The sequence below is a fragment of the Aspergillus vadensis genome, assembly GCF_003184925.1.
Source record: "Aspergillus vadensis CBS 113365 unplaced genomic scaffold BO88scaffold_7, whole genome shotgun sequence".
NCBI lineage: Eukaryota > Fungi > Ascomycota > Eurotiomycetes > Eurotiales > Aspergillaceae > Aspergillus > Aspergillus vadensis.
This window is the reverse complement of record NW_020292045.1, coordinates 579677-601447: the sequence shown is the minus strand read 5'-3', so window position 1 is coordinate 601447 and position 21771 is coordinate 579677. Positions and strand designations below refer to the sequence as shown.

At 51.0% G+C, this 21771-nt stretch overlaps 7 protein-coding genes across 7 annotated transcripts; 3 read left to right on the top strand and 4 right to left on the bottom strand.

The window, feature by feature from the left end:
- Positions 1-781: 781 nt before the first annotated feature.
- BO88DRAFT_486805 (kinesin family protein) lies at positions 782-3357 on the top strand (the record flags this gene model as incomplete). Its single annotated transcript, XM_025712490.1, has 3 exons — positions 782-1052; positions 1105-1514; positions 1564-3357. 3 exons carry the CDS (start codon positions 782-784, stop codon positions 3151-3153), a joined length of 2271 nt encoding a protein of 756 aa, XP_025564488.1. The 3' UTR covers positions 3154-3357.
- Positions 3358-3531: 174 nt separating this feature from the next.
- On the bottom strand, positions 3532-5325 carry BO88DRAFT_385522 (MCT family MFS transporter; the record flags this gene model as incomplete). The annotated part of the gene is made up of 4 exons (XM_025704746.1): positions 4976-5325; positions 4748-4854; positions 4066-4649; positions 3532-3970 (listed from the first exon to the last, which is right to left on the bottom strand). Exons 1-4 carry the CDS (start codon positions 5307-5309, stop codon positions 3532-3534), a joined length of 1464 nt encoding a protein of 487 aa, XP_025564487.1. The 5' UTR covers positions 5310-5325.
- A 364-nt stretch (positions 5326-5689) lies between these two features.
- Positions 5690-7748, bottom strand: BO88DRAFT_403630 (AIM24 family protein). The gene is made up of 7 exons (XM_025706409.1): positions 7290-7748; positions 7096-7214; positions 6949-7020; positions 6718-6888; positions 6547-6665; positions 6276-6495; positions 5690-6227 (listed from the first exon to the last, which is right to left on the bottom strand). Exons 1-7 carry the CDS (start codon positions 7495-7497, stop codon positions 5904-5906), a joined length of 1233 nt encoding a protein of 410 aa, XP_025564486.1. The 5' UTR covers positions 7498-7748; the 3' UTR covers positions 5690-5903.
- Positions 7749-8276: 528 nt separating this feature from the next.
- On the top strand, positions 8277-11276 carry atm1 (ATP-binding cassette Fe/S cluster precursor transporter ATM1). Its single transcript, XM_025706408.1, has 7 exons — positions 8277-8962; positions 9026-9085; positions 9139-9253; positions 9303-9571; positions 9625-10671; positions 10734-10950; positions 11030-11276. Exons 1-7 carry the CDS (start codon positions 8585-8587, stop codon positions 11107-11109), a joined length of 2166 nt encoding a protein of 721 aa, XP_025564485.1. The 5' UTR covers positions 8277-8584; the 3' UTR covers positions 11110-11276.
- A 27-nt stretch (positions 11277-11303) lies between these two features.
- Positions 11304-12946, bottom strand: BO88DRAFT_424251 (uncharacterized protein; the record flags this gene model as incomplete). Its single annotated transcript, XM_025708724.1, has 8 exons — positions 11304-11390; positions 11501-11652; positions 12189-12223; positions 12318-12408; positions 12451-12502; positions 12588-12644; positions 12728-12796; positions 12926-12946. The coding sequence occupies 8 exons, from the start codon at positions 12944-12946 to the stop codon at positions 11304-11306; spliced, it is 564 nt and encodes a 187-aa protein (XP_025564484.1).
- Positions 12947-13116: 170 nt separating this feature from the next.
- On the top strand, positions 13117-13448 carry BO88DRAFT_424250 (uncharacterized protein; the record flags this gene model as incomplete). The annotated part of the gene is made up of 2 exons (XM_025708723.1): positions 13117-13144; positions 13249-13448. The coding sequence occupies 2 exons, from the start codon at positions 13117-13119 to the stop codon at positions 13446-13448; spliced, it is 228 nt and encodes a 75-aa protein (XP_025564483.1).
- A 1099-nt stretch (positions 13449-14547) lies between these two features.
- On the bottom strand, positions 14548-21283 carry BO88DRAFT_424249 (uncharacterized protein; the record flags this gene model as incomplete). Its single annotated transcript, XM_025708722.1, has 15 exons — positions 14548-15025; positions 15087-15246; positions 15303-15382; positions 15443-15561; positions 15614-15718; positions 15772-16556; positions 16613-17300; positions 17360-17526; positions 17631-17796; positions 17933-18025; positions 18684-20206; positions 20253-20376; positions 20427-20510; positions 20566-21172; positions 21207-21283. 15 exons carry the CDS (start codon positions 21281-21283, stop codon positions 14548-14550), a joined length of 5256 nt encoding a protein of 1751 aa, XP_025564482.1.
- Positions 21284-21771: the final 488 nt, after the last annotated feature.

The following is a 21771-nucleotide window of genomic DNA, read 5'->3' as shown; positions in this document are numbered from 1 at the left end:
AGATTGAGAAAACCTTAGTCATGGGTATTCACGAACTATGTACCCACATGCTACGATTTTATGATGGTGCTCGAGCACTAATATATATATTTAATACTACCGACTGCAAAGTATGGACAGCACACAACTTGTACTACCAAGCAATAGAGCACATGGACATAACAAAGAAGGTACTAAGTTGTACAAACACATTCTTCTGAATCCAACGACATTCCTCAATATAACTCTGCAGGCAAGAAGCAAAAGAAACCATGGCGATGCACGATACTGCACCCTAAATCGGAAGGGTGGGATGCCTGGGGTAGACGAACGTGGGAGGTTGCCGTGCCAACAACGCTGACCGCTGCCAGTCGCACCACACCGAAGCTATCCCTGTCGGTTCACAGGGCACATTGTCTCTTACCCACCAAGTTGTCGGCCCACCGTTCATCGTCAGTTTGCTTTCTGCTGTTGTTTTCTGTTTCATTTCCTTCAATTATCTGCTCATTGCCGCCTGGAGTGCTTGGATTGCGGGTTGTCGATCCAGCGCCTGACTTCTAGGATCCAAAAGTGCAAGATACTTCGACGGCAGCTTAATTTACGTTTAGCTGCTCACTATTGGTCCTACCTCTACGTTTAGCCGGAACTCATTCTTATGCCGCCATAAGTATCAACAACTCAATTTGGTCAACAGGGCTGGATCGGATAGCTTGAAGCGACGGTACGACGAAGTTTCAGGACTACATCCCTCAACCGTTGGTGATAATCTCGAATCCAATTCTTATCACCACTTCAATACACAATGAGCGTCCGGGTAGTCGCGCGGGTCCGACCGCTTCTCAAATCGGAACGGGAGTTAGATGTCATCCTACGCACCGGGTCGTCCAACCAGGCAGTGCCCGGCAAGAGCGATAAGACGAGCTCCCAGGGGAAAGGCGCACTGGCAGCCTTGAGGGATCGGGATAACCTAGTGCGGATCCCGAACCCCAAGAACGAAGGCGAAGAATACTCGTTTCAGTTCAATGCTGTCTACGATGCAGAAGCTTCGCAGCAGGAGCTCTTCGATGCAGAGGGTTTGTGACGCCAATAATCTGGGAGGTAACGACATACTGATGGAACGCGCAGTTGCTCCTACTGTCAAGCATCTCTTCAATGGCTTCGACGTAACGATATTCGCATACGGGGTTACAGGAACTGGAAAGACGCACACAATGCGAGGCGGTAAAAGTCTGGCTGATCGTGGCGCCATTCCTCGTCTCCTGAGCAGCATTTACAGACGCAGCCGGAAGATGGAGAAGGACAGTGACGGCGAAACTACAGTCAAGGTGTCGTTGAGCTACTACGAAATTTACAACGACAAGGTTTTCGACCTATTCGAACCCCCCGAGAAGAGGACGCTGGCAGGTCTACCTCTTCGAGACAACGGCGGCAAGACAGTCGTCGTGGGTTTGACGGAGAGGCCATGCCATACTCTGAAGGAATTCGAGCTATTGTATGATCAAGCCAATACCAACAGGTCCACATCTGCAACAAAGGTTGGCACCCACACCGTTCCTGAAAGAAGGTCGATATTGACTATTGTAGCTTAACGCCCACTCTTCACGGTCCCATGCCATCCTCTGCGTGCGCGTCGCAGTCACCACCGGAGATAAAACGCGCATCAGTACCGCATCTGCTATCGACCTTGCTGGCTCCGAAGATAACCGCCGGACGGATAATGACAAAGAGCGCATGGTTGAGTCCGCTAGTATCAACAAGAGCCTTTTCGTCCTGGCTCAGTGTGTCGAGGCAATCAGCAAGAAGCACTCGAGGATACCGTATCGAGAGTCGAAGATGACGAGGATTCTGTCTCTGGGACAAAACAATGGACTGACTGTGATGATCTTGAACCTGGCGCCGGTCAGGTCCTACCATCTGGACACAATAAGCTCACTCAACTTCGCCAACCGCACGAAGAAGATCGAAGTGCGCGAGGTAGAAAACGAGCCAATGTTCAAGGGGCCTCCTAGACCAGCATCGCGGCCCTCGTTTACAGCCCAACGGCAACCCCTGCGGCCTCTGACAGCTTCCGTGAACGTAAACCTGACTGTCGCAGCCAAAGACAACACCAAGACCCTCGAAAAGCCCGCAAAGGCTTTCCACGTCTACTCGGATAAGACGCACCCTAGGACTACCACACAGTTCAAGAAGTCCGAGCCCCCTAAGCGGACTTCCATGAGCTCCCGGCCTTCTTTGAGTTCCGATATCTCCCGCCTCTCATCGAAGCCTTCTCGTCTCGCTCAACCAACACAGCAGCCTCAAAAGCACCATGACGACATCTCCGCGGCCATGATCGAAGAGATGGTAGAGAAGAAGGTCGAGGAGATCTTGGCTGTGCGCGCCGTTAGTGAGCAGTCGAGACAAACGCAGGTCCGCGAACTGAACGAGCAAGTCCAGCGGCGTCTGCAACTTCTCGAACAACGCATCGAAGGCTCCGAAGATGCAAGGGCCGAAGGTTTGTCATACTTGCTCATGGCCAAGCAACACCAAACACGTGGCGAGGATAGCTTCGCTCTCAGGATGTACCAGCTAGCCCTGCCATACTTCCCGGACAATGAGAAGTTATCCAGGAAGATTGCCAGCTTGAAGGAGCGTATGCACGGCAAACCGCGCCAGGACGCCGACACCACCGGCACCATCGGCCACTCCGGGCCCAAGAGAGAGCTCGGCAGTATGCTATCCCTTAAGAAGCAGCCCGCCAAGACGCACCTCAAGCGCGTTGCTGAAGACTCGGACGCGGATTACGAGGAACCCGAAGCGTCCCTCGAACAATTCAGCGACGAAGACATCGAGGAAATCACCCACGCAAGACGCAAGAAGCGCACAAAGACCAAGTCCCCACTGGACGACGAACGCGCCAGCGTCGACATGATGAACGAGGAACCACCCTCCCCACGGACCATCCACCTCCTCTCCATCATCAACTCCCGTGACGTCAGCCAGATCAAGTTGCTGAAAGGCGTGGGAGTTAAGAAGGCCGAGGCTATCGTTGACTGCTTGTGCGAGATGGATCAACACACAGCTAGCCAAGATGAAGAAGCGCGATTCCACATCAACAGCCTTGCGGAGCTGAGCCAGCTCAAGGGTGTGGGTGTGAAGAGTGTCCAGAGCATGCGAAACGGAGTTCTGGTATAACAGTACAGACATTGTGCATTGTTTCTGCGTTTGGAGCTGGGAGTATCACTATATACAGTGTCACCTTGCATTTCCTGTTCTTTGCTTGCTAGCATACCTGTTTTCTTGTGACTTTATCATTCATTGCCGTGGCTTTGCACTGCACAGCGAAGGTGTTTGGGAGTTGAAAGAGAGGATCGAATCGAAACATCTATATAGGCATCTATCTATACCAATTTTTACTCGAGATATTCTTAAGCACTATACCATCTATTTTCGTCAACATGATTGCTTGCTTGCATAAGATCCCATCATTTTACCATAATATAACCAACACCCCATCCCCATCCCTATCCCCATCCCTCCCATCATCACCCACCACAACATAATACCCACAACTCAAACCCTCTTCCCCCACCACCCCCTCCACCCCACAATCCTCCCCTTCGCAGCACAATAAAACACCGTCCCGGCAAGCATAACCACCGCACAAAACACAAACAACTTGGTATAACTTCCTCCTAGGGGATCCGGCAACAAAGCCCCCGCAATCGGCGTGCCCGTGAGCGCTGCAAACGACACAATACAGAAGTATGTCCCGCTGCGCACACCGATCTCCCTGATCTCGGAGATCTGAGCCACCAGCGCGGGGGCAAGACTCACCACCGTGCCGGAGGTGAAGCCATACAGGGCGCTGAAGACAATGGCGGGGGCGTTGGCGGTGGATGGAAGCCAGAGCGCGAGAACAAGGATCCCGGATGCTAATGTCATCACAATCATGAGGTTGAAGCGTCCGAAGACGTCTGCGAGGTAGGGTGGGATGATGCGGCCTGGGAAACTGTATATAGGTCATCCCCGGAGGGGGATGTGGGGTTAGTGGGGTTTTTCTTGAAGGATGGAGGGAGGTGGTATGGGAATAGGGAAGTGGTTTACCTAGCTGCATTAAGGACCGGAATCAGATACGAAGCCAAGGTAGGGGACATTCCGTGGCGCTGAGCCTGGGAGGGGATGAACGAGAAGGGAAGGAACATGCCCCAGAAGAAGCAGAAAGTTCCGGCGGTGGTGAGGATGAAGGGGAGTTCGCTGAGGGGGCGGATGAAGTCACGGATGTGGTATTGTTTTCTGGTGTGGACGAGACGGGAGGTGGTGGTGAGGTTTGTGATGATGAGGAGGAAGAGGATCAGGAAGCCGCAGATGCGCATGGCCCAGCCGAAGCTGAGGAGGTCGAAGAGGCGAGTGAGCATGATGGGGAGGATGACGCCGCCGAGACTGGCGCCGCTGGTGGCGATGCCCAGGGCGAGGGCGCGACGACGGCCGAACCAGGTGCTGATGGAGTTGACGCCGGAGTGGAAGAGGGCGCTGTTGCCGATGGGACTGCAGATGCCTTGGGCCAGGAGGATTTGGTAGTATTCGGTGGAGATAGAGGTCATCATTATGCCGAGGACGTGGAGGATGGTGCCGACGAGGATGATGTAGCGGGGACCGTAGTTGTCGAAGAGGATGCCGATGAAGGGGCCCTATTTGTTGGTTGCTCTGTCAGTGGAGGTTGATTGTTTGATTGATGGTGATGGCGGTTGGGGGCAGACGTTAGGGCTGGAAGGAGGAAAAGACGGACCCCGAAGAACATCATGAATGTCATTAACGATGTAATCCATGTTATGGAGCTAGTGGACATGTCGCTCAGTTGATGAGTCTGGTAATAGTCGATGAATATTCCCATGCCTGGGGAGTCGCATGTTAGCTAGCAAGCTGCGCAATCGATCATTTGAGAATTGGTTCCCAGCAGAAGGTGTATATGTCTTGCGCTATCATGACAAAAGTGTCTCTGATATCCAACACTCACAATTATTCCAACCAAAACTCACGAACATGCTACAGAAACCGCCGAAAACCGTCATCCAGGCTGCAAGTCCGCCATCTGGAGGCCCCTCAGGTGTCGATGCTGGCTGGTGGTCCTGGACAATGACGCTGGATTTCTCCGAAGTATGACCTGCAGTTGGATTCTCTCCGGGCTTTTCTCCGGAAGTCGTAGTGCCTTGTGTATCGCTCTGCTGCGCCTCTACATCGTCACTTGTATCTGAAGCAGATACTGGCAAGTGGAAGGGCTCTTTAGTATCGTCTTCCATGGCATCGCTGGCCGGAATGGCCTCATTCGGTGGTGGTTGTTGTTGCGTCATGGTTTCTGCAGCAGAATAGGGCTGGCTGGCTTCTGTCACAAGGATGTCTGCTTCCCAGTGCTGCGGATTAGGGAATGTGATATGGGGGGCTTGGGCGTGGGCGTGGGGGAATCTGGTGGCATCGATCTGGGCTTCGAGACCTTAGATAGCGAGGTCTGACCCCGGATTCCCGCAAGTGAAAAAAAAAGAGTCGACCAGCGGTGTGATTCTTGTGAGCATTCCGAAGGGGAGGTCCTTGCTGTGGACTTAAAAAGGAACGTTTATGTTTGTGAGACAACGAGGCCCCTTGCGAGATCCCTTCATTCATGGAACTTCCCCACCATATGTCAACCGGTTTATACGTGGGTGCCTGTTGGCTAGGTAGTTTAAGACAATGCAAGGCGGGAAATTGGTTCGATTTGATCAAGATCATGAACAACGGAAAGAAAATAGGGAGAAAGGAGAAATAACGTTCACGTGGGGTGTAGTCGGACACAAGCTATTGTCTATAGTACATTGAGCCTGCAATGAAACAAAATAAATGAAAAAGATACCTGGATGTCAGACGCTATGATCTATGCGTGAAGAACAGCAACAGACTGATACTGTTTCAGCTTAGTTTTTCTGTCCTGCCTTCTCAATAATGACCTTGCCCTCCTTCGTCAAAGTGGCAATGCTTTGCTCCGTGCCCTTGAGCTCATTGGTCAATTCGTCCACAGTTCTGTGTGGTCCTGGTCCAGCATTAACAGCTTCCTCAGCAGCCTTCACATACTCATCTCCTGGTTGGCGTTTCCCCTCAGTAGGCTTTGCCGGGCCAATGGTCAAGCCTCTGGGCGCACTGGCGATTTCGTTAACTTCGTGTGAGGTCAGAACCTCGTTGATACGAGGACCGCGGGTCTGTAGAAGGATGGTCGAGGGTCCATCGAATTGAATGAACAACTATGTAGGGTTAGCAGCAATTTGAGCGCCTCGCAGGACGCGACATACCCGATCACCCCAGATGGTCTTCCGAGACCATGTACGGATTGTGTGCATAATTCTCATCGTCGACTTCCAAGTACTCGATTCCGACATATCCTGGATGAACTTGGAGTTCTGGATAAAGGCCGGGAGGCTCTTAAGACCCGGAACCTGGAACCTCAGGGTCGTGGACTTGAAGCGATAGGGGCGTGGGGGGTTGGACGACATGGTGTAGGCAACGACGTTGCTATGCGACATCAGTAAAAGCTGGTCAATCATGGCGATAGGACATGCTCACCTCGGGTGAACGATGTATTGCTCTCCAGCCTTGAGCTCAACGGAATAGAGTTGACCGTTACCAACCAAGGCCAACAGACCTCGTCCTGTGACCTCGGAGCTACCCCAGTGGGCAAGGCTCTTCGCGGATTAGTTTAGCCTTCATACACAAAACCCAATGAGGATCACGAACCAGACTTGTGTTTATAGTTGGACGGATAGAGAGCGAGCGACCCGTCCAGGCAAGCAATGCCCGTTTCTGGGCCACCATCCAATCCACGGAGCCATTCAAGTGAACGACAGCAAAGGAGGTATTCGGAGAACGAACGGAAACCAGCGCGGTCACTGGACTTGCCGAAGACACCTAGCAGTTAGGTGTCAATAACCATATCAATTGTTCAAATACTAGGAAGACCAGCCTAACCTTCTGGTAGAGGAACGGCACGCCGACGACAGCCCTCCGGAAGGGTTCTAGGACGCTCAATGTAGAAACCACCTGCGTTAATGCCAAAGTCGTTAACCCTAGAGCAGCGTACAGGGTAGAGCATTAACCACAACAACATGCGCATACATTGTCTGCCTTTCCACTCAATCCGACCAAGGTACCCCGACGAGTATAGAGGTTCTGAGAAGCGGAGAGCGAAACCGATAGTAGAGAGTAGGGCGCGCCGATGACATCGAATCGTGCATCTAGTTATAGTTGCGGCTTGTTAGCGCGGTCTGCTCGGGGTTTAAAGCGGGTTCGGGTCCAGCCTGGAGACTTACCAGCAGACTCAGCAGAGCTAGGGGTGCTGGAGATGGGAAGATGGTCGCCATTGACGGTAGCAGGCTCCTCCGCAGGCGCCGCGCGAATCTGGACGCATCTGGTCTGCCATCCGCGGCGCAGCAATGCCCCTTGTCGCGCCCGGGGAGGGACGACTCGAGTCCAGGACAGGGTCCTCGCGGCACTCCTCCAAGGTTGAGCCGATGCCATCATGGAGGGTCTCTGCCGAACGAAGTGCAGATGGGGAGAAGCTGGGGTTGGGAATGCAACTGCTCGTCCTCCGCGGTAATTCTTCTTCTCGCCCGGATTCACGCTTCCAGATCGGGAAAAGCGCTATTGCGGCTTGGCACTGCGAGCTTGTCGATATTTGAAGCTGTTTCATCCACTTTTGCGTGGCACTGAGGGTATTGTTTTCACTATCACTGGATATATATTGTTATGAAGATGGATCAGATATTATAATCTGTGCTGATTATTTCAATCCGATGGTGGTTTGGGAGACACAAGCTGTGTTGCACTGATGTCATACCTATCTCACGTGTCTACCTTGACTATATGAGAGATCTTTAAGTATCCCCTCTATTACTTCAGTGGACTATCGATCTGACTGCTACCCGCTAATGTCTTCTATATGAGAGCATATATCTTCTATTTCTGTTAGTAGCGATGAAGCTGGACCTGTGTGTTGACTCAGTTTCTAAACAATATCGGCACATTACCTTCACGACGTCACTTACTTTCCTACTAAGGATGACATACTCATACCAGATACCTTCAAGCTACACAGCAATTGCTCAAGCAGGAATTGATTAAACAGAGAGACGACTTAATCCACGTAGACCTATGAAGAGATGTGAGTAAATATCAGAAAGACAGTCCGATGCTGAACTGCCGCATTCGTACCGAGAGTAACGTAATTTACCGGAGACCTGGAGATACTCGGAATCGGCGATTGCGACAGAACTGCCTTTCCTGGTGCTATCGCTGCAGCCTCCCTCGCTGAATCACCTCTACTTATTTCTCCATAACTTTCCCTTTTGAATACTCAATCAATGATCCGCCATACAGGGTGTCGTGAGTAAACATCGCCCTGATCCATCGCGGTCCCCAGTACCTTTTCCAACTCACGCCCTCATACTTTATCCCCCGCCGCCGCCGACGTTTTCCTCCGAACCCGGCGGTCCCCATCACGAGGCGGAAATTCGCGCAAGGCCTCACCACCACCGCAATGCTCCATTGGCTATAAAGACGGTCCTTACATACCTCCGGTCGCTGTGAAGAGCATCTACCGACCATCATGCTGCCCAGGGCGGCCCGCACGCCTTGCTGGCGTGCCTCGGGACGCTTTCTGCATCACACTTCAGCCGTTCCGCGCCCAACGTCATGGGCGTCAGCTTCCTACGGCTTTCAGCTCAGATCATTTTCAACCACCAGAAGCCCACTGAGGAGCCAGACCTCTCAGAACACTCCGTCGAAGTCGCAGACGCCGGACCCCAAAGATCCTTCTACTACCCGACCCAGCGCTGCCAATGTCGCGCAGAGTCCGCCGGGTACCCAAAATGCTACCGCGACCCCGAAAAAAGACCTGCTCAGCGAAGCTACCGTGGGGAGAAAGGAGCAGAGGAAGGCGGACTGGGCGATAATGAAGGAAATGGCAAAGTATCTCTGGCCTAAGGTGAGCTGGATTCGCGGCGTTCTGGACGAGCGAGGCATAGGGTGCTAATAGGGAACGGTGCAGGGTGACTGGGGAACGAAGCTTCGTGTCGGCACAGCCCTATCGCTGCTGGTTGGAGGAAAGGTGAGCTATGCTACCTACCGGGTCTCCTGCATCTGTACTCACTATCCAACCAGATATTGAATGTCGAAGTACCCTTCTATTTCAAGAACATCGTTGATTCCATGAACGTGGACTTCTCGACCTTTGGCGGAACCGCTTACACAGTCGCAGGCTCGATGATTATTGCCTGTAAGAGATCCCCGCATGCAGGAAGACTGTACCTAACAATGGTTACCAGACGGTGTTACTAGGATCGGGGCTACGCTGTTCCAAGAATTGCGCAATGCTGTATTCGCCAGTGTTGCGCAGAAGGCGATCCGCAAGGTCGCGGGAAATGTATTCAAGCACCTGCTCCAGCTCGATCTTAACTTCCACCTCTCTCGGCAGACCGGTGGTTTGACGCGAGCGATTGACCGTGGAACCAAGGGCATCAGTTTCTTGTTGACGTCCATGGTCTTCCACGTGGTGCCGACTGCCTTGGAGATTTCTCTTGTCTGCGGTATTCTGGTATGGCCTGCGCTGCACCATCTGTCGAGATATGGCATTGCTGACTGCGATAGACCTACCAATATGGTGTCCAGTTTGCGGCGATCACAGCCGCAACCATGGTGACCTACTCTGCTTTCACGATCATGACCACCGCCTGGCGAACCAAGTTCCGCAAACAGGCGAATGCTGCAGACAACCGTGGTGCCACCGTTGCTGTCGACTCTCTGATCAACTATGAGGCGGTCAAGTATTTCAACAACGAGAAATTCGAAGTTGCACGCTACGATAAGGCGCTGAAGGCCTACGAGGATGCTTCCATCAAGGTCACGACGTCGCTGGCTTTCCTCAATTCCGGCCAGAACATGATCTTCTCGAGTGCCCTGGCAGGCATGATGTATCTCGCCGCCAATGGGGTTGCTAGTGGCAGTCTGACTGTAGGTGACCTGGTCATGGTCAATCAGCTCGTCTTCCAGCTCTCGGTCCCGCTCAACTTCTTGGGCTCGGTGTACCGTGAGCTCCGCCAGTCTTTGCTGGACATGGAGACCCTCTTCAACCTGCAAAAAGTCAACGTGAACATCACCGAGCGACCGGATGCCAAGCCCCTCCAACTGAAGCAGGGCGGCGAGATCCGGTTCGAGAACGTCACCTTTGGCTACCACCCCGACCGACCCATTCTCAAGAACGCTAGCTTTACGATTCCTGCCGGCCAGAAGTTCGCTATCGTTGGACCCAGTGGTTGTGGCAAGTCGACTATCCTGAGACTGCTGTTCCGCTACTACGATGTCCAGGAGGGCCGGATCCTCGTTGACGGTCAGGATGTACGCGATGTGACTCTGGAAAGTCTCCGCAAGGCTATTGGTGTTGTGCCCCAAGATACCCCTCTTTTCAACGATACGATCGCGCACAACATCCGCTACGGCCGGATTGAGGCGACCGATGAAGAAGTCCACCAGGCGGCGCAGCGTGCTCACATCCATGAGCTGATTCAGAAGCTGCCCGACGGCTACAAGACTGCGGTGGGTGAGCGAGGCATGATGATTTCTGGAGGTGAAAAGCAGCGACTGGCCATCTCCCGACTGATCCTGAAGGATCCGGAGCTGCTGTTTTTCGATGAAGCGGTAAGTCAATTGTTATTGTTCAGCATGGAAGGCGGCTAAGTATACTAATTATGAACGGGTAGACCTCAGCTCTGGACACCTACACGGAACAAGCGCTACTGCAGAACATCAACAGCATCCTAAAGGAGAAGCGACGCACGAGCGTGTTCGTGGCGCACCGACTGCGCACGATCTATGACTGCGACCAGATCCTCGTATTGAAGGAGGGGCAAGTAGCGGAGAAGGGATCGCATCGCGACCTTCTGGAGCAGAATGGCATCTACGCCGAGCTGTGGAACGGTAAGAGACCCGCCGTCGAAAGCCCGGAAAGAAGTTGGTGTATTTCAAACACGAAAGCTAACTAAATCCTGCGCCACAGCCCAGGAAATGTCCCTCGCACAGGACGTGGACAGCGAACCGACAGCTGCGGAGGAAGAGGAGAGTACTACTAAGAAGTAGTGCAGAGCGCGAGACACGACGATAAGCAGCAAGCAATCACCCAATGAAAGGGAATTGTATGAATCCCTTCCTTTCCTTCTTTTGTTTCTATATTTCTTGGCGCTTTAGACTTTTTTCGACTGAACGATACAAATGGGAAACTATCAAAGTAGATATCTACACCATAGCCACTATATGTGTAACTATCTACGTTACTAGTCAGTTGTCCACCAACTTACGTAAACACCCTCCTCTGTGGCTGTCGTGTACGTGCACCATTCGGTGAAATGTGGGAAAGCCACCTTCCCCCCAATCATCCCACACGCAATCTAAACGACGGACTAGTCTACCGGGTTGCCACGAGGGGAACTGAACCGAAGGAAGGCAAGCGGGCGGTTCCAATAAAAATAACTGGAGCCGTGGATAAGAAAAGCACGCAAGGCAAGGCACGGCCAGGCCATTTAGACGGAACCACCGGCACATTCGAAACTGGCCTTAGCGTCTTTCCCCGTCTCGGTTCTACCCTTTTCGACCCAGCGAGCGAGCCGATCTGGTACGCAGGGTCTTGAGTCAGGGAGAACCAGGGATGAGGAGGAGAGAGTGTCAGATGAATATTGTATATTCCATGTTGAACGAGTGAAGGAACAATAATGTTCAGGATTGGATGGTTGGTGCCCAAGTATGAGCACTATTCGATTCGTGGTTTATCTATCTGCCTGAGGGTGAGTCTAATGATGTTAACCGTGCGTTAGGGGGTAACAGAAGAAAGAAAACAAATCTCCGGGCGGGAGGTGGGGAGGTTTTGAGTTTGAGGAAGGAAGAAGAGAAGAGAAGAGAAGTTCTGGATGGATGATGGATGGAAAGACTCGCCAATAGCGGGAGATCATAGACGATAGTGTCGGTTAGATAGGTAGATGACTATCTCAAATGAAAAAGAGAAAAAGTCAATTGAGCAATCTCTGCTACTTTGACTGTTGAATGTCTCTTCTTGAGAAAGATAGTCAGGGGTATTGAAGAGTCTGGTCTGGTCTGTGTGGTGGTGACGGACGTCTAGTTCGTGGTCTAGTATTTCCTTAGTGTATTTGGATTCCGTACCTGACGGTGGTGGGCATACTTAGTCGAGGCTACTGATTGGCTGGACTCCCCTGGCTAGGCCTAGACAGGAAGGGACACCCCTCCCCCAAACCACGTTGCGCCTTCCTGACTGGTGGTCGGTGCAGCAAGTCCACATCCGTCCGGCCATCGTGCCTTCCAGTTCCTCTCTTTCCCACACGTTTCGTTCGGTTCCTTCCTTCCCAATTATTCCCCCAGTCAGTCGTTCTTTCCACATTCGTTGTTTTCCCCTACTAGTATCTATCTAACTATCGTCATCGTTCTCCATTATCTCCTCTTTCTTCTGCTGCTGCTTCTTTTTCTATTTCTCCACCACGTCTCTCTTTTGACCTTTTCTTTGTTCCTTTTCTTCTACTACTCTTTCACCTTGCATTCTTCATTGGCACGTAACCCTCGGTGGCTTGTCTTCCCTGCGTGGTCGGCTGCATTCCTTCTCCACAAGCCTCTCTCTTTATCCATCAATTCCTACCAGCCATCCCACCAAGGGTACCACTAAATCACTATCGGCGCCTTATTTATCATTGACTTCTTGACTATTGCTTAGCTCCGGAGCACTATCTGTCTTGGTGTGAACACTTTCTTTTCCCACCATCTGCTGCAACGTCCACTAGCCCGTCGTCGTCCCTCTTCGCAAATCGGGTCTTTCTTCCCTCCTTTTTCCTTTTTATCTACGCCAACCTGCCCCTCTCGCGTCCGCCGTGTTACCTTTCCTACCCTTCCGGACCGTTATCTCAGCAATTGGCATCGCTTCACCTTCGCACTCTCCCAATCAACAATTCTTGGAGATTGTCATCCCTGAACCCCGCATATACACTTCCAGAAACTCCCTGGGGTGATTATTCGATCCGCTTTGGATTTGGTGCACAAGAGAAATAAAGTCATATATTGCAAAGCGCTACGCTACATACATACACAATGGGTTTCATCGAGAAGTTGCAAGCAAGTATGTTGATTCCATCTCCTAGGAGCACTACCACACTTTATCTCGAAGCATCATGGTCATTGTGCCATCGTTCAATGCCTGGACTAACCATCCATTTCTTACAGAGATCGAGCTCTACCGGCTAGAGCAGCGCTATGCTCGTCGCAAACACCGCAGCACCTTTTCAGGGGTTCCTTACGTCGATGGGGAATACGTCTACGTCGGCGGATCCAACTCCTCGTCAGGGACCGTCTCCAAGCACTCGACAGGCAGCTACTGGAAAGCCTCTACGTGGGGGTCGTCTGGCGACTCGCGCTGGCGGTGATGCACCTTTTCATCGTTCTTCAAGCGCTGTCTTTTCCGTTTTGCTCGACTACCAATCCTCCTCATAATGTCCATGTCGAGGATGCGACGACCTATCCTTGTTTTTCATTCATGGGTGAAGAAAGTGAACGCGAAAAGTTCATGTTATCTTTCTCTACTTCCGTCCTTCGGTACTCCGTTTTGGCCGTTGGTTTCAGCCGCGACATTTGAAAGCTAGCGTTGCATATTCGATCAGCCATTTGGTTTGGTTTGCTCTCATCTGCGCAATTGCTTGTCATATTGACTACCGCCTGCCGCACCATCAACACGCGTCTCAAGCCATTGGTCCAAGGGACGTCGAATACTTTTTGTTTTCCCCATATCTATCTCGGAGTTATCTGGCACCATCTTATTGACGCGATTTATGCCTGTTTGCTTTTTGGCTGCAAGCACTCCTTTTTGCTACAATTGTTCTGGATCCTTTCCGCTCTGTTCTAGAGTTGGCGGGATAAAGCTTTGTGCTGCCATTTTGTGCACTTCACATACCCCTCAAGCCCATTAGCGAGTCGTTCTGTGACTTGACTTATTGGTGTATCCTTTCTTCACACCCTTTTTCGCCAATTCGAGGCCATACGCCTCACTGTACATAGGCTTTTACATTCCAATCAAGAGATATGACGATCACCAGCGTGGCCCCCACCCAGGTAGATGCTTAAATTCTGAGATGCTTGGATATAATAGGATAATCGTCAGACCAACACGCAGATCTATAGCCTTGCGTCGGCCCCTTTTTCCTACTACCTTAGCGTAAATCCTTAGAGCGACCTTCTTACTCAGTCTATAGAAGTAGCAAGAGACACTACTAACACCACGGACCTATGTATATACCTTACTATCTTGGTGCTTAGCTCACGTAATGATAGTATCATCACACCTCAACTAGCAACTATATAGCTAACCCCATTCTCAATCCTAGCAATGTATGTTTTTTTTTTTTTTTTTTTTTTTTTTTTTTTTTTTTTTTTTTTTTTTTTAACACCCAACCCCCCCCCCCCCCCCCCCCCACTCCTATACTATACTATAACCATATCCATAACTATAATCATAAATCAAACCCACAATCACCTCTTCGACTTCCTCCCCCCAATCCCCAATCTGCCCAGATTCGACAAACTAGATTTATGTCTATGCGCACCACCTAGAATGCCTCCCGGCGAGGATTTACCCGCACCTCCCTCGTTCGTTCCCCGACCACCAATACCACCTTCATTCCCCGCGCCTCCGGTATTCCCTCCTCCGGCTAATCCCCGTGGAGTATCAGGTAAAGCCGAGACTCGGTCTCTGGTGCTACCGCCGCCGCGGACCTGATCGCTTGCGTTATTGTTATTGGTGTTATTGTTGCTGGAGGATGAGGGTCCGTCTGCGTCGAAGGGACGCTGCGAGGCGCTTTGAGACCGGCGGGCTTTCTCTTGCACGATCTTGAATTTGTCAAGGAGCTCGACCCATCGGATTGGTGGGTCGTCGCGTTTTAGTCGGCTGTTGGTGGAGCGGTCGTAGGTGGAGGTGGAGGAGGTGGTGGATGAGGAGGATAGAGTGGTTCTTTGGGGTTGGGGTGTTAGTTTGTGGTTGGTGAAGATGAGTAAGTGGGGGATGGACTTACTGTCGGGGCCCGGTGTGGATGAGGCCGATACTGCTGACGCTGTTGAGGCGGTTTTTGAGCGCCGCGAAGGCGGAGCTCTGTGGGAGGAGCATGAGGACGCCGTAGAGGCATTTGTAGAGGTAGGGGTATCGTTCTGGTTCGAGGAGCTGGAGGCGGAGGTCTGGGGGGTGGGGTTAGCTGGTGTGAGGTGATTTAGGGTGTGATGTGGGAACTTACAGGTGAAGACGGGTGATTCGAGGAGTTGGACTAGCTTGTCTATTTGGATTAACATGTTCACTGTCATTTCGAGCTCGGCACTGTGATGGTAGGTTAGTGGCGCGGTGCTGGGTTATTGGGGGAGGGAGGGGGTGTCTTACAAGACTTGGAGGAGGTTGTATGCTTGCTCGTAGGCTTGTGCGAGTAGACAGAGGGAGAATGTAGAGACGGCATTGTGGCACCATGACCGGAACAGCGCTACAAAGAACATTTGTCCATCCTGTGGAGATTGTAAGCTTTCGTAAATACTCGGCCTGTGAAGAAGTCTTTACCTTGGCGTCAAGGTTCCTCAAGCGCTTTCTCAGTTCCGAGAGTTCAGGGGCGGTAATCAGGTTATTGTTCAGATTCTGGACCATGATACTAGCAAACTCGATATCCTTTCACGGTGTGAGTTGCTACATTCGATAGACGGAGTAGTCGTGGGTCTCACCTCTTCCTTCTCGAGACAATCTGCCAGCGTTCGATAAATACGCTCTGGACTAAGATTCATGCACAGTTGTCGGATAATCAGATTCCCCCGTACCTCGAGCAGGTGTCTGTCCGTGGAGAACAGCTGCAGGAGATTCACCATGAAAGACTTGAAGTAACTGTCCTCGCTGTTTCTGGAAATCTGTGACAGAAGCTGGAGATCTTTGGTGACGACGGCTTCGGCCGGATCGGACAGTGTTTTCAGAAGAGCAGGAAAGGTGCCATCATTAAATGCGATGACCTTCTTGGGCGCCTTTCGGTGCAACATGATAAGCCAGGAAAGCGCGGCTACTCTAGTGGCTTCGTTTTCGTTCAGGAACTGTAGGGTAAGGGAATTCACAGCAGCAGCATAATCGAGGTCGGCGGGTGGTAATGGTGTTGACATGCTGCTTCGAGGGGTTTGTTCGACTGATGCCTCTGGCTGAGACAATTGCTTCTTGGATTCACTCGATGGCGTCTCGGGAGGCTTGCTAACCGGCGTAGACGACCTTCGCTCCGTGTTTTCCTTGCTGGTACTTTTCATTGCCGCTTGCCGGCTTTCATCTACTGTATCCTCGGACAGCGTGACAATATACTCCATCAAAGACGTGTTGACCCGGTTGGCGGCCTGCCGCACTTGATCCGAACCACTGGACATTGCTGGGAGCACTTGAGTAAGGAGACGAGGAACGAAAGGGAGGATGTCTTCTGGGCTGATTTCGAAGAAGTTATCGATCCAGCGCAGCGCAGTCAACTGCATTTCCTCCACTAGTGACTAGTGATAAGTATCGAACCATTGCAACTGAGCATCATGCCTTGCTTACCGAAAGATGTATCAACGAAACCGACGAGAATGTCTAATATCTTGGCATAGTCAATTTGGACATCTTGTCCGGGAATCCAGTCCCCATCCACGTGCAAGCCTTCCTCATCGGTAACTGACCCTGCCTCAGAGTCCTCTATGGCGTTGTCTGTCACTTCAGACTCGACAGCTACAGTCTGGTCGGTAGTCGTCGCAACGCTCATACTATCGCTGGTAGTTGATTGCCTGATATCGCTGCCTTGACCTTTCCGGCTTTCTTCGATACCCTTCTTAAGTCGCGCAATCCTCTTGATCTCCGACAGGAACCTATCTAGAAGCGCTTGGGTAGCGACGTTGACATCTCTGTTCGGATCGCCCAGAAACTTTATCAAACCTCCTAGAAATTCCGGCAGATACGATATCAACTCCAGATCGGGGATTGTATCCAGCAGAGTCAGCCATGATACCAGGAATGTGCGGGTGAACGCGCTGATGACGTGGATTCGCTCTTTGAGCAAAGGTATGAATTTGGGTAGCGAGAAGGCGGTAGGAAGTTCAGCATCGTCCAAGCCTTCAGGATCTGTCGCTTCCTTTTCGCTAAGCTGTAAGACGGAGATATGGGAGGCTGCGGATTCCGATACGATGTCTTTGACGAGTCTGTCGAGGAGTTCTGCGCCGTTTTTGACCGAAAGCTCCGAATCGGAAGCTAGCTGGCGGGGTGTAAGCTGTCAGGCCAGAGCAGTAAGGACATAGGAAGAAAACCCCCTACCTTGCTCAATGCATCGAATATTTCATTGAAGAAGAGTAGCACCTCGCCTTTCGCAACTTTGGCAATGTTGTACATGCTCTCGCAAGCATAATACCTGACTCGCGCATCTTGGTCGGAAAAGCAAGCAAGCACCGGCGGTACGATTTCCTTCAGATAAGGAGCAACCCCTTCCTAGCAACCTTGAACTCAGCCCCTGCGAAATCCATTCAGTATATCCTGGTGCAACTCACGGATCCTAATGCTATGGAAGCCGCAGCAAGTCCGATTAAACCGCCGTTTCTCGCGTGAGGTTGGTGTACCGCATAGGCGTAGTCATGGCAGAGTTGGTCGACAATCTTTTGGATCTCCTCGTGTTCACCCCTGAAAGCAGCATCGCGGACGACCTTCTCGAGCCTGGTAATGATTCCATGTGTGTTAGCCACCCGCCATATTATTGTCTGACATATGTCGCCTTATCGATAATGCATACTCCAGGGCCCCCTGTTTCCTCCGGTCGTAGAGCTTATCATTCAGCGAGCGCTGAATTGAGTGATCCATCTCTCAAACAAACATGGATATTGACGACTGAGTCACAAGCTCCGGGGTTGTTGATTTAGATAAGTGATTTTCATGGCGTGAGAGCGATGTCTGACTAGGCTGGGCGGTGAGGCGACGACGGTCTCGACTCTCTCGTGTTCGCAAAGACCTGTAGCTATTCCCGAGCCATCGGCTATTAATGGTAAGTGTTTCAGGGTAAACAAAACAGAGGCAGGCTCTTTCTGATCAGAAACCACCCGTCAGATGCTCTAGTCTCGTCGCTAGGCGGTTGCTGGGCTGTCAAGGTGGGGAGGACTCACAACAAGATGCGTTGGCAAACGTGGATGGCTGTCTTAGCGGACGCGAAGTGACGTAGTGTCAGCAGCGAATCGACGCTTTGTCGGCTTTCCCGCCCGACCGTTTTGCATTGTTCATCCCTATAATGTAACTAATTGCCATGCCCCCTTGCACCGCAGATCATTCTGTCATTTTACAAAGGAAGAATTCTCCCTTCATGCAATGCATTACTATAGACTTACAGTAAGTGATATTTTTGGAATAAAAAAAGCCATAGTTATCGACATTGTGAGGTCTAGAACGCCACTGTATCACGTCTTCTAGTTCATGTTTATACAAACGCTCAGCAAAAAACATACACCTATTCTCGTTAAACCAAATGTGTCGTAAAAGAATAACGCTTCCCAAAGCAAAGCAGATTGCACAAAAAGTCAAGGACGCTCCAAAGAAATACAAGTCATGACGATGTTCAACAGGTAAGCTACCATCAATGGCTGATATATTGGAAAACGGCAGAGACATCACGCTCTCCAGTCTCTTGACGTATCAGCAAGTCTTGGATCTTGCTGAGAGCCCCATGCTCTCCGTCATTGACAAAATGATTCCAAGTACTAGTGTCACCGTACAACATGGCTGGCGCCTTAATGTATTGTGTTCCCTCCGGTCGGCATCGCTTGCATTTGAACGTGTCATGTGTATCGCTCCGCGTTTCCGGTTTGAATTGAAAGAGCTCTCGGAGGGATTCCAGCGAGAAGTGTCGCTCGACGTCCTCGGCCGAATCCACGACGCACGAAGAAAGCGACTGTTTATGAGACTGACGCTGGAAGATCTTCTCCTCAATTGATCCAGTCGCGATGAAACGGTAGACAAAACAGTCTTTCTTCTGGCCATCACGCCACACTCGTGCCAATGCTTGCTGATCGGCAGCTGGATTCCAATCGGGATCAAAAAGAACAAGGCGGTTTGCACCTATTAAGTTCAGGCCGCAGCCACCAGCCTTACTGCTCAACAGGAAGACAAACTCTTCCCCATCAGGGTTATTGAACTTATCGACCAGCTTCTGTCGTTTCCCAACCGTCATGGTTCCGTCTAGTCGCAGGGAGCCGTACCCCCGGGTTCTGCACAGCTTCTCAAACAGGTCGAGGGTCTGGGTGTAGTTGCTAATCAAAACAATCTTGTCATTAGTATCTTGGCGAATGCGCGCTAGCATTCGATCCAAAACCATCATCTTTCCTGAATACCAAGATTTGATATCTCTATCACGCCCTCGTGCTTCCGGCGGGACATAGTCCTCCGGGAAAGTGTACTCGCAACCCGGAAGGTCATTAGAGAGATTAAGGAGGTCCGGGTGATTGCAAAGTTTCTTTAGAAGGCCGATTGCCTTCAAGGGTTGGCTTCCCTTTCCGCGGAGTAAGCTTTTGATTTCGGGACTCTGAATGAAATGCTTATAGAGGCCCAGTTGGAATTCGGACATGTTGCAGAAAACAACATGTTCGTACTTGACGGGCAAGTACTTTGACAAAATGTCGTTCGTGCGTCGTATGATAAACTTGTTTACGATGCTGGAGAGTTCGGCAAGACGCTCATCACCCTTCTTGAGGTCTTCTTCGGTTCCTGCGGCATCTCTTCCTCTAAGAATAGGCAATTCGAACCTTTTCCGGAACTCATTCTGCGACCCCAGTAGATTAGGGTTCGCAAAATGAAGAAGAGCAAAGTATTCCGAGAGATCGTTCTGAATGGGAGTGCCGGACAAGATTACTCGACGCTGTACATTCAGGCCGTTGAGCGCTGTCCATGTCAAACTCTCCTTATTCTTCAATCGATGTCCTTCGTCACAAAGAAGCAGGCCGATGGGACTGTCCCTCAGTGTATCGACGTATAACCGGAGTGTTTCATATGATATAATGAGTACTGGTCTGACAATAGACCGACCCGAAGCAATGGCCCATTGCTTCATCTGACTGATGAGCTCCGTCTTCGAGGCTTTACCATCGACCGCAAATGGTGTGATGGCATCCTTGCCCAACCATTTTACTGCAACTGTTAGCAGATATGTGATCCAGTAGCGAAGCCAACTCACCAAGTTCATTGGCCCAATTTCCGACCAAACTTGACGGGCAAGCGATGATGCACTTCTGTATTGTTGTTACTCCCGCTTCCGGGGACTGCTTGAGTAAAGTCCACATCAACGAGATACATTGAAGCTATCACCACTATTAGTCTCCTGTTCCGTGTCACAGGCCGTTCAGCTCACCGTCTTGCCCAGACCCATCCCATCTGCCATGATGCAACCATTCGCATTCTTGTCAACCATGCCAGTTGTACAACGATAAAGAAACTTTTGTCGGCGCATTAGTATATAGCAACAGAGCCTGTGTGGAGCGAATGCTAACCTTGACACCCTCAACCTGGTGAGGTCGTAGCACTTTCGCCAGCCGTGGATCTATAACAACCGGGACCTTCGGTCGCCCTTCAGTCTTCTTCTTGAGCCCAAGAATATCTGCCAAGCTCTTGTGTACCAATGGCTCATCCAATTTTGGCTTCTGCTCCTCGGCATCGACCGTGGCCTCGTCCTTCGTTTCTGGCTCATTGACATCATCGACTGTTGGATCATATAGCACTATAGCAAACTCCCCGCTCGGATCATGCAATGGCTTCACAACAAATGTAGCGCCTTGCCTCATACCAAGCGTAGGCGCTGGCCTAGAGCTATTATAGGCATCAGGCGACTTATTGATCAGAGGAATCTTAAATCTTTGCTTGAAAGTCATCTCTTTGTCCTTGACCTTGAAGCTAGGAAACCTATTCGCATCTCTTGTTGCCAGCGCTAAGCGGTCCTCGTTTGTATAAGGCTTGACGCTGTCGTCGTCCACCGTGCCATCGGCCCCTGCATAGTTCACCTTCCTACGTTTCCTCGCTGGCTTGTCTGACGCTCGTGTAGCCGTGGCTAGGCCTGGGCATTTGAAGGGTTTCGATAGACGGTCGACGCTGTTCGTGGAGCTGGCCTGCAGCGGCTTGGACGGTGTGCCTGCACCATCTTGGTTTACGACTGGCCGTGGCCGATACCTGAATACGTAAGCTTGTGCTGCGCGATAAATTCGAGGAAGTCATTATTGATCTTACATTAGCACTTCTCTATCAAATACTCGTGGTTGACTAGGATCGTGTCAGTTGGCGGTTGTGGTTGTCAATAATGACCGGCCGAACTCGACGCGTGTTTGCCACTGCCTAGCGCGTCTCCCGCATCTTGTTGGCAACACCAAAGTATCACGTTGTCACGTGATTTTATGGCAATAGTATAGAGTAGCCGGCTCATAGAGGTATCTCGCTAGGCAAATCCACTTTGAGCCAAGTCCTTTGATGAAATATATTATATAGTACTTGAGTAATTCTTAGATGACACTATATCCGGATTCCGGCTTGTTCAATAGCACACGTACGTGCCATGGCCTTGAACGCAACGTCCGGTTAGGGAAGCGCCACTCGAATGAGGCATCCAAGAAAATGAAAACTTCAAGCATTCTCTACAGAAAAGTAGCTCGACTAAATACACTTGAGTATATAAAGGACATATTACTAGTGCTACTGCCAGGGAGATT

What these genes read in the sequence shown, in the direction of transcription:
- BO88DRAFT_403630 (XM_025706409.1), bottom strand. Translation starts at nt 7,497, where the DNA reads ATGGCATCGGCTCAACCTTGGAGGAGTGCCGCGAGGACCCTGTCCTGG. An exon ending in TGCCGTTCCTCTACCAGAAG is followed by an intron (nt 6,889 to 6,948) that starts GTTAGGCTGGTC and finishes CCTAACTGCTAG; the next exon opens with GTGTCTTCGGCAAGTCCAGT. An exon ending in CAACTATAAACACAAGTCTG is followed by an intron (nt 6,666 to 6,717) that starts GTTCGTGATCCT and finishes TAATCCGCGAAG; the next exon opens with AGCCTTGCCCACTGGGGTAG.
- atm1 (XM_025706408.1), top strand. Translation starts at nt 8,585, where the DNA reads ATGCTGCCCAGGGCGGCCCGCACGCCTTGCTGGCGTGCCTCGGGACGC. An exon ending in CAAAGTATCTCTGGCCTAAG is followed by an intron (nt 8,963 to 9,025) that starts GTGAGCTGGATT and finishes GGAACGGTGCAG; the next exon opens with GGTGACTGGGGAACGAAGCT. An exon ending in AGGCTCGATGATTATTGCCT is followed by an intron (nt 9,254 to 9,302) that starts GTAAGAGATCCC and finishes AATGGTTACCAG; the next exon opens with ACGGTGTTACTAGGATCGGG.